This window comes from Psittacula echo (assembly GCF_963264785.1).
Source record: "Psittacula echo genome assembly, chromosome: 4".
Lineage (NCBI taxonomy): Eukaryota > Metazoa > Chordata > Aves > Psittaciformes > Psittacidae > Psittacula > Psittacula echo.
Window position 1 is genome coordinate 24,118,362 of NC_137738.1, and position 14,706 is coordinate 24,133,067.

The 14,706-nt window shown below is 41.7% G+C and overlaps 1 protein-coding gene across 1 annotated transcript; it reads right to left on the reverse strand.

Annotated features, from left to right (window-relative positions):
• Nucleotides 1-423: 423 nt before the first annotated feature.
• On the reverse strand, nucleotides 424-9,838 carry SCCPDH (saccharopine dehydrogenase (putative)). The gene is made up of 12 exons (XM_080616248.1): nucleotides 9,239-9,838; nucleotides 8,886-8,998; nucleotides 8,611-8,691; nucleotides 8,084-8,213; nucleotides 6,492-6,541; nucleotides 5,100-5,230; nucleotides 4,451-4,568; nucleotides 2,927-3,046; nucleotides 2,757-2,813; nucleotides 1,897-2,008; nucleotides 1,016-1,097; nucleotides 424-615 (listed from the first exon to the last, which is right to left on the reverse strand). The coding sequence occupies exons 1-12, from the start codon at nucleotides 9,456-9,458 to the stop codon at nucleotides 510-512; spliced, it is 1,320 nt and encodes a 439-aa protein (XP_080472374.1). The 5' UTR covers nucleotides 9,459-9,838; the 3' UTR covers nucleotides 424-509.
• Between the last annotated feature and the right edge of the window lie 4,868 nt (nucleotides 9,839-14,706).

The following is a 14,706-nucleotide window of genomic DNA, read 5'->3' on the forward strand; positions in this document are numbered from 1 at the left end:
ACTATTCCTCTAAACTCCAAGAAACCACCACTCCTCATTTCACCATGGCCATGAACACATTATAAGGAAGAACACCACGAAGTCATAGGAACCATCCCAAACAAGCAAGAGGACCAACTAGTGGTTTCATCTGCTAAGGCACTTGTTAGCTGGGGCCTGCCTGCTTTTAGTAGTGGTGGAATGGGGTGAAGGAAGAAGGCTGTGTTTAATGGTGAAGCAGATGCTACAGCAGTTCCATTATATAGTAACTTAAAACTCAGATGGGAAGAGATCAAACGAAATTTTAGAACTAGCACCCAGTAATAGGCTTGCAAATTAAAACTCAATAGCCTCTATGGGTTTGTTCACTATAGCAAATAGTATTATAACTTTACACTAATTTTTAATTCTGTTTCTGCTGTAAACAAAAGCACAGTGTAACTATTTAATGATTAGGCTTTTGCAGCCAAATGAGTTTTATTGGAGCTAGACTCAGGAAAGGTGTTAGTTCATACAGTTATGTTTTGAGTTCAGACTTCAGGCGTGCTAATAACAGAGAACTCAATACCACGTTTGTTAAGGCGATCAATCAGCTTTGTTTTGTAGAAAGCAGCTCCTGGAGAATACACACCACCCCTGTTAATGAAAATAAAAACATTAGTGGTAAAATGAAATTGAGTGACACTTTTTTTAGAAGTCAAATGTATGCTCCTTGCCAAAAAAAAGCCACTCTGTCCCACATGAAAGCCTGTGAAGAACTGGCCAAGCTGGTCATATTCATAAGTTCGTTTCTGGATCCAGCAATGGATATACATGATGCAAAAGCACTACTAAAAAACCTACGAATTACATCCTTTCAAATTGAAATAAGAAGTGGCTTTAAAGCAGCTCATGGTGAAATATCTCCCTTGCACAGCCATTTGAGCGAGGTAACACAGAAATCCACAGGGTTGTGAGATCTGTATTTTCAAAGAGAAACAAGTGCACACAGTAGCTTTAAGGGAGATCAAGCTGCTCTGCATGGGAAAGTACTTACTGTTTAGGCAGACAAGTTGCATCTTCTAGAAGAGACACAGCTGCTTGAACCATTGCAATTGGTGTAGCAATGTAGCCAGGCTCTGACAAAAACAAAACAAAACCCAACCACCAACTATGTACAGTGTGTTGAAATGTAAAATTTAATCTTGCTTTTACCTACAGCCTGCTGAAGAATAATCTCTTTGGCAAAGACACAGCCTTCTGCATTTAAGATCAGCTTTTCTACATGGTCATCTTCCCAAGTAGCTGGTGAAATCCTTAAGATCTAAGCTGGACAAATATGTTTCACCTACAGGCCTATAATGACAACCACAAGCCATCGCCTCACAGTGACAGAGGGCTCTCCATTACAGCTGGAATTCGGACCTTTGCTGCGGCTACATCACTAGTTATTTAAAGAAGCTATGCTTTATTAACTCCTTTCTGAGTGTTTTTCTTGCCATCTCCAAACTTTACTTCAGGTGTCATCTCCCCTCAAGGGAATGATCTGAGCACAAGTATGTTATAATTAGAAATGATACCACACTACCTCTAAGTTCACTTACAGGGGACTAGAAACAAACTAGTACTAAGTCCAGGTTGTAACAACTGGAAACTATCGTTAAAGCACTCTCCCTCTAACTGCTCTACTCTGCAAAAATGAAAATTTGATTGGGAAAGTCAGAAGAAAAGAGAATGAGAAGAACACAAATTAACTGGTTGTTTCAAAAAACAGGTCTCAGTGAGTGCTAGTATCCAAAGTAATCCTCTGTAAAGGCTGTTAACTTTGTCCACATTGCAAGTGCTCCTCAAGGGTGAAAAAAGAGCAGTGGAACCATCAACCTACTTTAAAGTAGGGAATATGAGGCAAAAGCAGTTAGTTTCTACTAACTTACATACCTGGTCCTTTCACTTCAGTGCAGATCTTTACATTTGGTTTGCCACTCTGGGGATCTTGCCCTTCACTGTAACCCTCACCAAAAAAAGTAATTGTAAAAGAGGTTCCATCCATCTGTAGTAGACAAGACAAGTGTGGTCACCAAAAGAGTAACTCACTCCCAGCAAACACAGGTAGAAAATACAAGGATCTATTACGCCAAATTCTGTGAACCATGTAGATATGAGAGTAGTTACTTTGAGACATTGCTTAAAAGGCATAATCTCATCTACGTTTTTAATCACTTCCACTGTGTTCGAACTGTTACTGTTCTAAAGTCCATTTATTCTCTCAGTGCTTTCAGTCCTCTGTTTTTGCTGCTCAGTCTCCCTCTGTCATCATCATTGACAGACTGGGTGCTGTAAGCCATCCATGTAAATCATCATAGAATAGTTTGGGTCGGAAAGGACCTTAAAGCTCATCCAGTTCCATCACTCCTGCCATGGGCAGGGCCACCCTCCACTAGAGCAGGTTGCTCAAAGCCCTGTCCAACCTGGCCTTGAACACTGCCAGGGACGGAGCACTCACAACTCTTCTGGGCAACCTGAGCCAGTGTCTCACCCCTCACAGTAAAGAATTTTTCCTAATACCTAAATCTACGCATCACATAAATACATCAGACCCATCCTAATACGAGTTCTACATACTTTGATGTTTAGTAACAGAAGATGCATTTAAATATTCAAAGCTATCTGAACAGATATTGCATGAATATACATAGTGTATATTCAGACACTATTTCTATGCAGTTGACTCTAAATTACTATTTCACCATTACCGTGACACATTTATTCAATAAATGTGATGGGAAACAGCCAGTTACCTGTTTCTGGGTTGGTCCTTTCTTTGTGAAGTGTCCAGCAGAGAAAAATTCTGGGTACTGCATAATAAAGCAGGGGAGAAAAACAAAACAAAAAGATGACCAACAGTAAACTAGATAGGAAAAAAAGAAAAACTCCAAACATTTTAATTTTTTGTGTTTTGAACACTTACTTTTGTCAGAAGTTTTCTTCCAAAGCTAAACTTCACAAGAAGAAGAAATAAAATGCCAGCAAACATCAGCTTCATAACAGAACCAAGACCACCTATGTTCACATAAGCACCATACTGCACCTGAGGCAGAAACGTGTTTTCAGAGGCAGAACTGACATTAAAATTTTTGCATCAATTCATTTGTAAAAATAAATCTACCCCCAGTTTAGGATGCAAGTGTTTGATACAACAGATAGCTGCTTAAATAGGGCCTTAAACGACTGCCTTAGTACCAAACAACTCTTCAAATAATGCTTCACTTCATAATGCGTTATGAGAACTGAATATAACTACAGAATGGTGAGGAAATGAGCACGGTAAACAAGAGTGGAAAACTCTAAAGAAAGCTGTGTTTTGGTATCTGATTTAAAGCTTCTTCTCCAAGATCTTTGTGCTTTAGCTTGAGAAACTGAGGCCTTGCCTTACTTTTCAAATCTGAAATAACAGTAGCAAGCCTTTCTCATTTGTGCTTTCCATGTGTATTTTTAGAGTGCTATTTCACCTTCATCTCTAGCTGCTGCCTGTGATTCTGCACAGCTGTTATACAGACTGTTGGTGCTAGTCGCCTCTCATGAAACCATGAGGAAAACAAAAAACCTAGCATCTTTTCCATCACCACTTCATCCTGCCTTTACTTTCCAGATACAAATGAGCAGCCTTATGAATTCTTTATCAGAATGTTTACTACACCAGACTGATCTAACTACAGCTACATTTTAGAACATCTCAAGTTGGAAGGGCCCCATACAGATTGAGTCCAACTCCCTGCTCCTTGCAGGACTACCCATAACTAAACCATATGACTAAAAGCATCGTCCAGAGATGCTCCTTGAACCCCGAAGGGCTTGGTGCTGTGACCACTTCCCTGGGAAGCCTGTTCCAGTGACAGACCACCTTTCACAGAAAAGCCTTCTCTATTGTCCAACCTGAACTTTCCCTGACATACTGCAATAAAAGAGGAGGCCATGAATAAAATCAAGATGCTTATTTTATTGTTTCACCCTTTCAGAAGCTTTACTGATACAACAAAAAAAAGCCTCTCTGCAAGAAGAGAATTTAATGCATTTATCACTCCTGAAAATCAGGAAGCCTGACTTTCAAATATTTCTGTGACTTAGGGCTCCTATTCCCTACAAATACATACCTAGAAATCAGACAGCTCAAGAACCCTAAAAGATAATCTTGTAACTATTATGCTAGCAGCAATAAGCAAACTCATCAAGCAGAGGATCAAGTAGAATGAAGTAAGCCAGTGCATCCAGAAGAGCCCAGACCACATCAAGTCAAGCAGCTTCCAAAGGTGATAAAGAGAACAAGCCTCCTTCTTCACAGAAGCAAAAGCACATTCCTGTTCATTACTGTTTACCTAACTACAGCAGCCCTACTATGCAGATCTGCACTACTACTACTAACTGAACAGTTATTACATAAAGGAAATTAATTGAAAACGGTAATAAAGACAGTATATTAATAACAGCAACTTACAGGTGTTTCCTTCAACTCTGTGTGCAAATAACGCTGAGACCGTCTCACAACAGAAGCATCAGATCCCATGAACGGAATGGAGTACTCTTTGAATTCCTGACTGTAGAACACAAGCCCTCTGTAAAAGGACAAAAAAAAAAAAAAACCAAACAAAACAAGGTCAGAAAAAATGTTCAAATGTTCACACAAACTGAAGAAACTTCTCAGTGTAACTGCCCTACCAATACTGGCCTTTCTCAAGCATTTTTATGACATTATCTCTTTTCACCAAAAGCAAACCGTCCATGGCTCAACTCAAGATGCCATGCACTGTAGCAAGGAAGAATTTGATAACCAAAATAATATTCTCCTCACATTTCTTTCTTCCATTTTATTGATCACTTCTGAAGTTCAAAACTATACCATGACACTAAAAGCCCCTTAGAACAATTTAACTTTGAGACCCAGTAAATGCTGGGTCAAGTTCTGTTTTCAGTAAATATAAGCAAATCTGTAAAACTGAACTTCAATTCTGCTAGACAAGCATCTCTGTTCCTATTATACTGAAGTCCTAAATGCATCTTTTTAGTATTTAATAGAATGTTAAAAATCTATACAGCAAATACTGGAACTGTTAGAAGACAGCATGTTTCCCATCTCAGACTTATACCTCCTTTTAAGCTTTGCACCAACTACTGGAACAGGGGCATATCCTATCTTTTTTCGAAGCTTCTTCAGGTTGTCTTGATCCGCAAGACCATAAACAGCTGACTTCCAGGTCCCATCATGTACACAAGTTCCCTAGTGATATACCACGAAACAGTAATTAACTCCATATCTAAAGGTTTCATGTATTATTTTAATAATGACCTTAGAATTATTACATGTTCTTAGTTATTACATATGTGTGTTATGATTACATGCACTGAACTACATTGAAATGTCATGGGTTGGCCTTGGCTGGACACCATGTGGCCACCAAGACTCTTCCTCTGCTGGACAGGGAGGGGAGCAAATAAGACAGGGGGAAAAAACCCCAAAACCCCTAAACAACCAACTCCTGGGTCAACTTGTGGGGGGAATGTTGGAGAGACAACCTTGATGCCATGCCAGCACTGCTCAGTACTCGCTGAAACACTGGTGTCTTACCAACACCTTTCTAGCTACCAATACAAAGCACAGCACTATGAGGGCTACTATGAAGAAAATTAACTCCAGCTCAGCCAGACCCACTGCAATCTCCACATCTTACTCCATATGATTTGTGTCCTCCTCAGGTCCCACATAATTGGATACAAGTTTATACACATACACACACGTATCTTCTAACCATCCTATTACATTTAATTCTCATTACTGAAATACCTCCTCACCAACACTTACAACTTATGCTACATACTTAAGCCATCTTTATGCCAAACATATTCTCATTAACAACTACTTCCTGTCCTTTAAAAGATAGATATTACTGTCCCATTCCATGGGCTGCTTCTACTCCAAGTGTTCGTAAAAACAAGCGATGATTTGGCCCCATCTCTCAAGATTAGTGATCAAGACAGGAGAAGCAGTATGTTTGATTGTTGGGCACCAATTCAGCCTAGTTTGGGCCAACCCTGCATTATTTTAATAATTATCTTAGAATTATTACATATATTAGAAATTATTGTTATGTACAATACATGTATTATGATTACATGAAGTATACTGAAATAACTCCTCCAAACAGACAAATACACACTAGAATTACTGGCAACACACCATGTATCCGTTATAGTTGACTTCTGTATGAATCCTCCCCACATCTCCACCAAAACTATTTCTTGAAACAGCTTAATGCAACAGATTTCTGGCCTTCGTTGTAAGGATGTCTGCCTAACTAACCTTACAAAAGGGTGTTTGCTCGGGATACTTTTATTAGCCCCTAAAAAATAAAGCTCTTGGACTCATCATCAAGGAAATACCAGCTTGTTCCTTGGTCTGAATTAATGTAATAAGTTAATTCTGATGGGCTGTGGGAATACAAATAACCTCTGATTTTCCAAGAAGGTATAAACTAACTAACCTCCGGCCCAGATTTCACCTTCAGGAAACTTTCGACAGCAGTTAAGGTACCTTTCGGGGAAGAGAAAACATTACTTGGCATATACAATTACTAGCTCACAAAGCCACAGTATACACTCTGGTAACCTCAAATAGCAGACCACTGACATTATTACTTGAAAAGGCAGAGACACATCTTTGTTTCAAATTGAAGTAAACTAAGATTAAGTTCCACAGCTATTTCAGTTAGCAAGTATCAAATTTCTTATGTGAAGTACTTCAGCAAAGGTCACCAATGCTAGCTTTACTCATTACCTTTTTCATGTCTTATTGACTTAATGACATAATGTAAACAATCAATAAAAAAAGGAAAATAATATTAAGAGCCATATTTAGCTTTCCTCCAAGCTTCAAAATAAAGGATGATGTAGGCTATGAAAACCAGGATGGAGTTAAGGATTTGGGGTGGACCTTAAGGGCAAACGCCCCACACCCCAACCCCCTGAACCCACAAAGCACCAACCACAAACCCACAGAGGACCCTAAATTCATAAGATATCCTAAACCATGCAATATTATCTTGTGTTTTGCAAAGAATGCTTAGTTGTGATGAACAGCAAAACAAAACAGTTCCTCAAAATTCTGATTTGTTTTGCTTTGCACAGTTCCTTCCCAGATTATAAAACTGTACTTGTATGAGCAAATTTCAATATAGCAAGCAACTGGATAGACAGGTGACAAAACCATAAAGTCAAAACAGGAAGAGGTAAGAGACATCTTTATTCAGACATCAAATTATAACCCCACGAAAAAACAAATGCTCATTTACAGGCCTCTCCTCTCCCTCCAATCACATTCAGATTGTTTTCTTAAACTGAAAGCAGATGATACACTTCAATGCAAAGCAAACCCACTTAAGAGCAATTTTAATAGTCCATAAAAGCAAAACATTTGGATACTCACTGTCCTTTTCAATTGAAAGTCAGTCCTGATGAACAAAGCATCCTCATTTGAGATTAGGATTAAATGCAAATTTGATCCTGATTTATGCATCCAGGATCCTAATTTGATCCAGAATTTATGCAAACATCTCACATCTTTTCTCAAATGTATTTATGCTCTTTCGGTTACTGTTTACCTGTTCCTAAAGTAAAAAGTATCGTATGGCACTGTCCACCTACACTCATACACCAGCTTCTCAGTGCTTGTGGTAGAAAAACAAAACTTAGGAAACCCAATTACCCACCAACCTGCAAACCCTTTCCCAATGCCTCTTCCCTACAAAGATTCTCACTGCACAAGAGAGGCTTGCCAAAGGACAACCACACACTGGCTCAACAGCCCACTCCTGACAACTGCAGGTTCTGTTGTCTTTGTAAGCAATGTTTCCTTGAATCCTTCTTCTACCTAGCAACCAATGTTCCTCAATGTAATAGGAATTATGATTTACTTTAAAATTTCTATCTACCAGATCTGGTTGAAACTGATCAGCTGCTAAAGGCAGGCAAAAAGAGAGACTGAAAGACTTCCCATGTAAGTAATGCTGCTTTAGGAAACCAAATGTAAACATAATCTGCATTTCTTTTTCAGCGTAAAGTCACACTTAAAAGTCACCTTTCAACTTGTCTCTGGTGTACAGTACTCCCATATCAGCTGGTATAGAGTCAAAGCCACAACTTCCAACGACATATACTCCCTTTTCTGCAGCTTTTTCATTGTATTTCAGGTACATTCCTTCCAGAAACTAAAACACAGAACAAATACTTTAAGCAGAACTGTCTATTTGGACATACCCAATAATTAGCCACCCATGCTTTACTGTGTCGTATCATAGCACCCCACATACTTCAACCCACTTACACACATCTTTGAGACAGACAAAGAAATGTGACCTGCACAAATTCCCTACATAGGATCACAACTGAGCTTTTAATCAGAACTCAAAAATTTGGGATTTCCGGAAAGAACCTTAGAGGCTCTCACCTAACAGCTAACACATTGTACTTTAAATTACTTAACACATCTTAAAATTGTAGATCACAAAGAAGAATTTGCCTTCCTGTTCATAAACATTAACAGGAACGTGAAACGTACTAAATAAACACATTGCCATAAGGTAGCATTTTTCTACTGTCACATACCTGTGGCTCTCCACTGATGTCAATGTGGCTTGCACCATTTTCAACACAAGCTTCTATCACAGGTTCTCCAAAGAATCTATACTATAGAAGGAAAGAATACCACACGTAACGAAAGCTCCACAGCACAACTCACCCAGCATGCTTTATCTTACATATGTTCACCGAAACTTCGCCACGCCAACCTACTGCACCGTCGCCTGCCCTGAGGAGCGAGGAGCCCAGAAGCAAGTAGCCGAGGGGCGGCCCCAGGCTCTGTCCCGCATCGCCGCACTCACCGGGCCCACGCAGTTGAGCACCAGCCGGGTCTGCCTCGCCATGGCGGCCAGCGAGGCCGCGTCGTCCACATCGCACAGCAGCACGCCGACCTCCGGCCCCACCGCCTCCTTCCCTGCGCACCGGAGATTGCCGTCACCGACGCGTCCCGCCGCCACCCGGCAGCATCTCTTCCTACCCTGAGACAAGCCACCGCCTCCCCAGCACCAAGGGGCTTGCCCCGGCTCTCCCCGCGGCCCTTCCTCTCACACCCGCTCGAGGGTGGCTCCTAAAGGACAGAGCCGCGACACTGGGGCCGCGCGGGCCCCTCCGGCCCCGGACGCCGCCGCTGCGCCACACGACCCGCGATCCGTACCCAACTTCTCGGCTGCACGCTCTAGCACAGCCTGCAGCTTCTGCCGGCTCCGTCCGGCCACGGCCCAGCGCAGGGCGCCCCGCAGTTCCCCGCTGGCGGCCGCCCGCGCCACCTCCTCCACTACGAACTGGCCGGTGAATCCCGAGGCACCGAACACCACCAGCTCGTAGGGCCGCTCGGGCGCCCCGGCGCCGCCGCCTCCACCGCCACCGGCCGCCATGGCTAGAGACACTGCCGCACTGCCGGACGCCGCCAGGAACCCCCGCTACCAAGCGACCCCGCCCCGCACTGGGCGGCCGTTACGGCAGTTGCAGCGGCTGAGGGGTGGTGGTGTCGTGCCTCGCTCCGCCCCGAGCGGAGAGCCTCAGCTGCTGCCGCGGACCCGCAGTGCCGGCCTTGGCCCGGCCCTCTGCTCCTGCCTGGGGAGAAGTAACCTTTGATCTCATTCCAGCAGGTAGGAGAGAGGGAGAGGTGCTATCTCTGGGCATGTTTGACACACACAGTGAACAAATAAAAACATACCAAGACACTGCCAGCGGGTCGTGAAGCCAGGGCGTTTAAGCAACAACGTTTGGGGAGGAACGCCATCGTGCCTGGTCCCACAGCAGACATTCTCCTGCTGAGCACGGCCCACTGCTGAGTTACTGCCTTAAGCGTTTCAGCACAGGTAATATAAGATTAATAGGGTACCATCAGTAACCCAAAAAGAAAATTGTAATCACTTAGAAGTCAAATGAAATGCTTTTGTTTGTCTCACAACTACAGCAGATGTTTATGTCAGGCTCAACAGGAAAGGAGAACAAATGCAAAATCTACAGTTGCTGTTGTGGTGGGGAGAGGCCATGGCCCTGCAGAGCCATGCTGGTATGGAGCATCCGTGACTGTATCACACGGTGAAACACGGTTATTTTCTGTGCTTTTCAAGGCCAGGTTGCTCACTTGGATTCCAGAGGCTCGCAGCAAGTCGTGTGAGAGGCAACCTCGTGCATCCCTTTCTGCCAGGGAGCTTCTGCCCTATCTTAACCATTCCAAAAAGACGCCTGTCTAATTTCCAGTGACTGATGCTTTCATACTGTTCTCCAAGCAATCTCGTTCTGCACAGTGTTATGCATATGGCTGAAGACAAGAAACTAGATCTGTACATCCTGAAGTTTTGCCCCCATGCCATTCTGTTTCTAGAGGACATTAGTAAAAGATTTAATCCCTGAGGAGTGTATAAAAAGATGCTGCAAAGCTGGAAACTTCCATGCATCTCCTTAATCATCCTTAGTTTTTAAATCAATAACTCTTTTGAGCTTTCCTCACAGGCTATTTCACACATACATTTTTACTATTCTTTCCAGCTGGTTTACATTTGTACTGAAGATTAATGTCCTTTCTGAACACACTCTAAACATCTTGTCTCCGAGGCAACAAGAGATCCTCACCTCTAAAAGCATCAGCATCAACTCCCTAAGTACTGCTGATGCAGCTGTTTGTAGGCCTACATGATCAGCTGTACCAGTGAAACAACACAGCCTAACAAAGAACAAAGAGTGGGGGAGGGAAGGACAAAGATGGCTCTTGTAGGTTTTTTTAATCCAGATCATTTTGCTGATCTGATTTACAGAGCAAACCTGCAAAACCAGTTTCTTGTGTTTGAGGTTGCTGAACATCTCGTTAGTCAAGCTTGTCTCTTACTATCTTCCTCCGATAATTTCCAGCTGTTTTCAAAGTAAAGGCTGTTTTCTCCGAGGCCACTATCTTTGGTATTCCACTCTCCTTTCTCCTTTGAAAAAGCTTTGGAAAAAAAAAAAAATTACAACTATAAGCAGTAGATATTTGCCTTCCCCCCCCCCAATTTGAAGTTAACGAAAGTTGTTTTTCCTTCAGACTTTGCATTAACATTTAAAATTAACATTTAAAAATGAGGCTGTAAGGAGCCTTCAAATTGCAGAGGGACTCTGACATAGCTCACAGGGCTGTCTGATTTCTTTATCCCTTTGCTCCAGAAGCTTGCTTCTCTTGCCTTCTCTCCCTCTTCCATATTATCACTTTATCACATCTAATCCCTTGTCCCTCTCAGAATACAAGGCAATTTATAAAGCTATGACTCTGACTCAACTATTTGTAAAGAACCAAGACTGCATAATCTTTCTTGAGCCATATGTGTTTGATAAGAGCTGCATCTTTGTGTTAGGCAGTGGCTTTGCAAGCACAAACTTGTATGCAGTGCTGAGTAACCTGCCTCCTCAGTGACTGAAATTTTACACCAAAAGGGGCAGACTTACCCTGCTTATCAATCCACAACTCTCAATATTCCATCTACTCATACAGTGTCAGCTGCATTTCTTTAAAACACACCAGTTGGAGCAAGATAATTCATGTAAATTGCAGCTTACACAGGCAAGAAATCAGGCTTTCAGAACTGCAGAGGGACACCTGAAAACCAACTAGGGGGGCATCAAAACAGGAGGTGTACCTGAGGATTTTTACCTACATAAAACATCATTATGGTAGCTCCAACTCATTTTTTCTTGAGAGAGACCTGTGGTTGGCAACTGGGAGAGTTCTGTTTGCAGGCATCTCCAGTTTCACGTCAGCTCACTGGGTAAGAAAAGAACAAAAATCAGTCTCTAAACCAGATTACATTCCTGCCCTTGAAACTAACAAGTTGATGGGTAGGTTTCAGAATAGCAAACATCAAGGCGATGATTTTAAATGGAGAGCTAACAGCAGTCTTGACTAAAGGCAAAGGTTAACCTCTCTCCCTAGTTAGTGTCCTCAGTGCAGGATTACAAAAATTACTCTGTGGGAAAGGAGTAGGACGATTTACAGTTTTCCCTTGTCCAATAGGAAGACGAGAAATGCCAGATCTGCTGCCAAGTGCAGTTCCACAAAGGAGGTTCCCACTTCAATCAGTTTTAGAAGCTCACAAAAAAGATACTGCTGTTTCTTTTAAAATCTTGCGTTCCAGATTTGAAGGTGCTTATTTTTTCACACGTGTATCAGCATGCAAAGCCTCTTAGCCAGACTGCCTCAGCCTAAAGCTCCTTGCCAATTTCTGTGGGACAGAGAAGTACAAAAGCGAGTGTGCAGACAAACACACACAAGCCATATCTTTTCAAAGTCATCCAATAAAAAGGGGCACGCCTCCCTGTGCTAGTTTCTCCTGTTCTACTTGGAGCCTCTGGCAGGATGTGAGGAATCTGTGTAATCGTTTGTAAGAGCACTTGTATGTCCCTTCCTTTCATACAGTAGGTGTCCTGATAAAATCATTCCTATAATATTACAGATTTCTTGGACACCAGTCTTTGTGGTAAAGTTTTTTGTACTCATTTATAATTTGAGGGTGCTTTTTATTAGGAGTGGAAACGAAGATGTTGTTCTATGACCACTTTTTAATTAAAATAATAATAAGGTAGCAGACAGAGTGCAATATGATTTCAATTGCATAATGCTGTATGAAGGCAACTTTTTTAAACCCAGCATGGTAATTGTCTTGAACCCCAAAGGATGAAATAAGATCAGTGGCTTGCATCATTTCAAAAGTTACAACAGAACACAAGAAAAATAGATCATACGAGCAGGCAGAGAACCTGCGAAACAAGGTTGATTAACAATGCATGGATAATTCACTGCAGGGTATGAAGAGTTATGTGGGTGAGTATATAAGTGATTTAAAAAGAAAAGGCATCTGTGTACCTGTTACAGTGACTCAGTACTGTAAGACTGTGAGAACAAATATTTCTGGAACAAAGCCTACAGTTCTTAGTGTCGTGGTGCATCTTATCCTGAATTTATGCAGAATATTACTTTATAATCAAGAGGCAATTGGCTTTAAAAAGCTACTCAATACATAACTTTAGAATTTGTAATAAACAAAACTATTTAGACTGGGATAAAAAAAGAAGATCTTGAAATTAAAACCTGCAGAGAATCCAACAAAGTTGCTTCTTTTCTCCAGGCTAAGCAACCTCAGTTGCCTCAGCTGTTCTTCACCAGGCTTGTGCTGTAGGCCCCTCACCAGCTTTTGCCTCCCTTTGGACCTGCTCCAGCACCTCAGTGTCTCTCTTGTAGTGAGGGGCCCAGAACTGAACACAGGATTCGAGGTGCAGCCTCACCAGTGCTGACCACAGGGGGATGATCACTGCCCTGGGCCTGCTGGCCACACTATTTCTGATACAGGCCAGGATGCCATTGTCCTACTTGGCTGTCTGGGCACACACACTGGCTCATGTTCAGCCGTCAATCAGCAAGCACCTCCAGGTCCTTTTCCTCCAGGCAGCTTTCCAGTCACTCTTCCCCAAGCCTGTAGCGTTGCATGGGGTTGTTGTGCCCCAAATGCAGGACCGTTTTAATATATATGTATACATACACATATGTAATATGTGTATTGTATACATATGTATATATATTCAACCTAATGTATATTCAGCCAAATAAAATAATAAATGAACAAGGTTGTTTTTACTTATTTTGCTTATTTCTAACTTGGGAGAATACAAAACAACAGATGGCAGTCCATGATACCTGCAGATCCCGCTCTTCTCGTTTTTAATAAGTTGCATACACATTCCCATTCATGCACAAATCTAAACAAGCTCTGAAAAGAAAAAATAAAGGCACTGTTAACCCATAGAAGGACAGCAGAAGTCAAAGCTTTTGACTGCCACTGGAGGCCAGGCTTCTCATTCAATATTAACTGCAGCCATGACTTCTCACACTGAACTTAAAACATTTAGAGGTATGAAAAGGCTGATAAATATACAGATTTTTCAGTAGATGGACACAGAGCAAGAAAGTGTAGGGGAAGAGCACCTTTTTATGATGACACTAAATAATAAGTAATGTTGCAGTAGAATGCTCTGTAACAAAAGTGGCTGCACAGTAAATTAAGACATAAAGAGTTACATGCCAGAGTGCTCTTGCTGGGTACTGCAGGGTTCTGCCCTACCTCACAGCTTAGTACTCATTTTGATGACAATAGTTAAAGATTTGAAACTTTCTCTCATAGTTGCAGAGAAATGATTTAATGGCAGCTAAAAAAATTAAAAGTGAAAGGATTCAGAAAACACACACTAATCCGTACTGGAGAAGTTAAAACCTGGAATACAGCTACCTAAAAGAAATGGGGATATATGTTTTGTCAGTGGATGGCAAATGGGAGATATTTGCAATGTAGAAGCATCAGATTGCATAGAACGAAATAAAAATCTGTCTCCATTTTAAAGTCTTATCTAAAGCATTGCATTCCATTTCAACCACTTCACTACTGTGGGCCCCTACTACAAGGAATAGATTGACAAATTGCAGACAATTCCAAGAAAATCTTCCAGGAAATAATGAATTATCCAGGAGTAGGAATGGAGACGCTTTACAGGGCAAATCCGAAGTTCAAGGTGTGTATTCACTACAGAGGCACAATAGTGCTTTGCAAATATCTGAAGGTGGAGGGTGAAGGACTTGGAATACAAAAAGAGGTGTAC

Coding starts and splice junctions, on each gene's coding strand:
- SCCPDH (XM_080616248.1), bottom strand. CDS start 9,458: ATGGCGGCCGGTGGCGGTGGAGGCGGCGGCGCCGGGGCGCCCGAGCGG. Junction 8,999..9,238: donor GCGTGCAGCCGAGAAGTTGG/GTACGGATCGCG, acceptor TCCGGTGCGCAG/GGAAGGAGGCGGTGGGGCCG. Junction 3,047..4,450: donor CAGAGTTGAAGGAAACACCT/GTAAGTTGCTGT, acceptor TTTCTGCCTCAG/GTGCAGTATGGTGCTTATGT.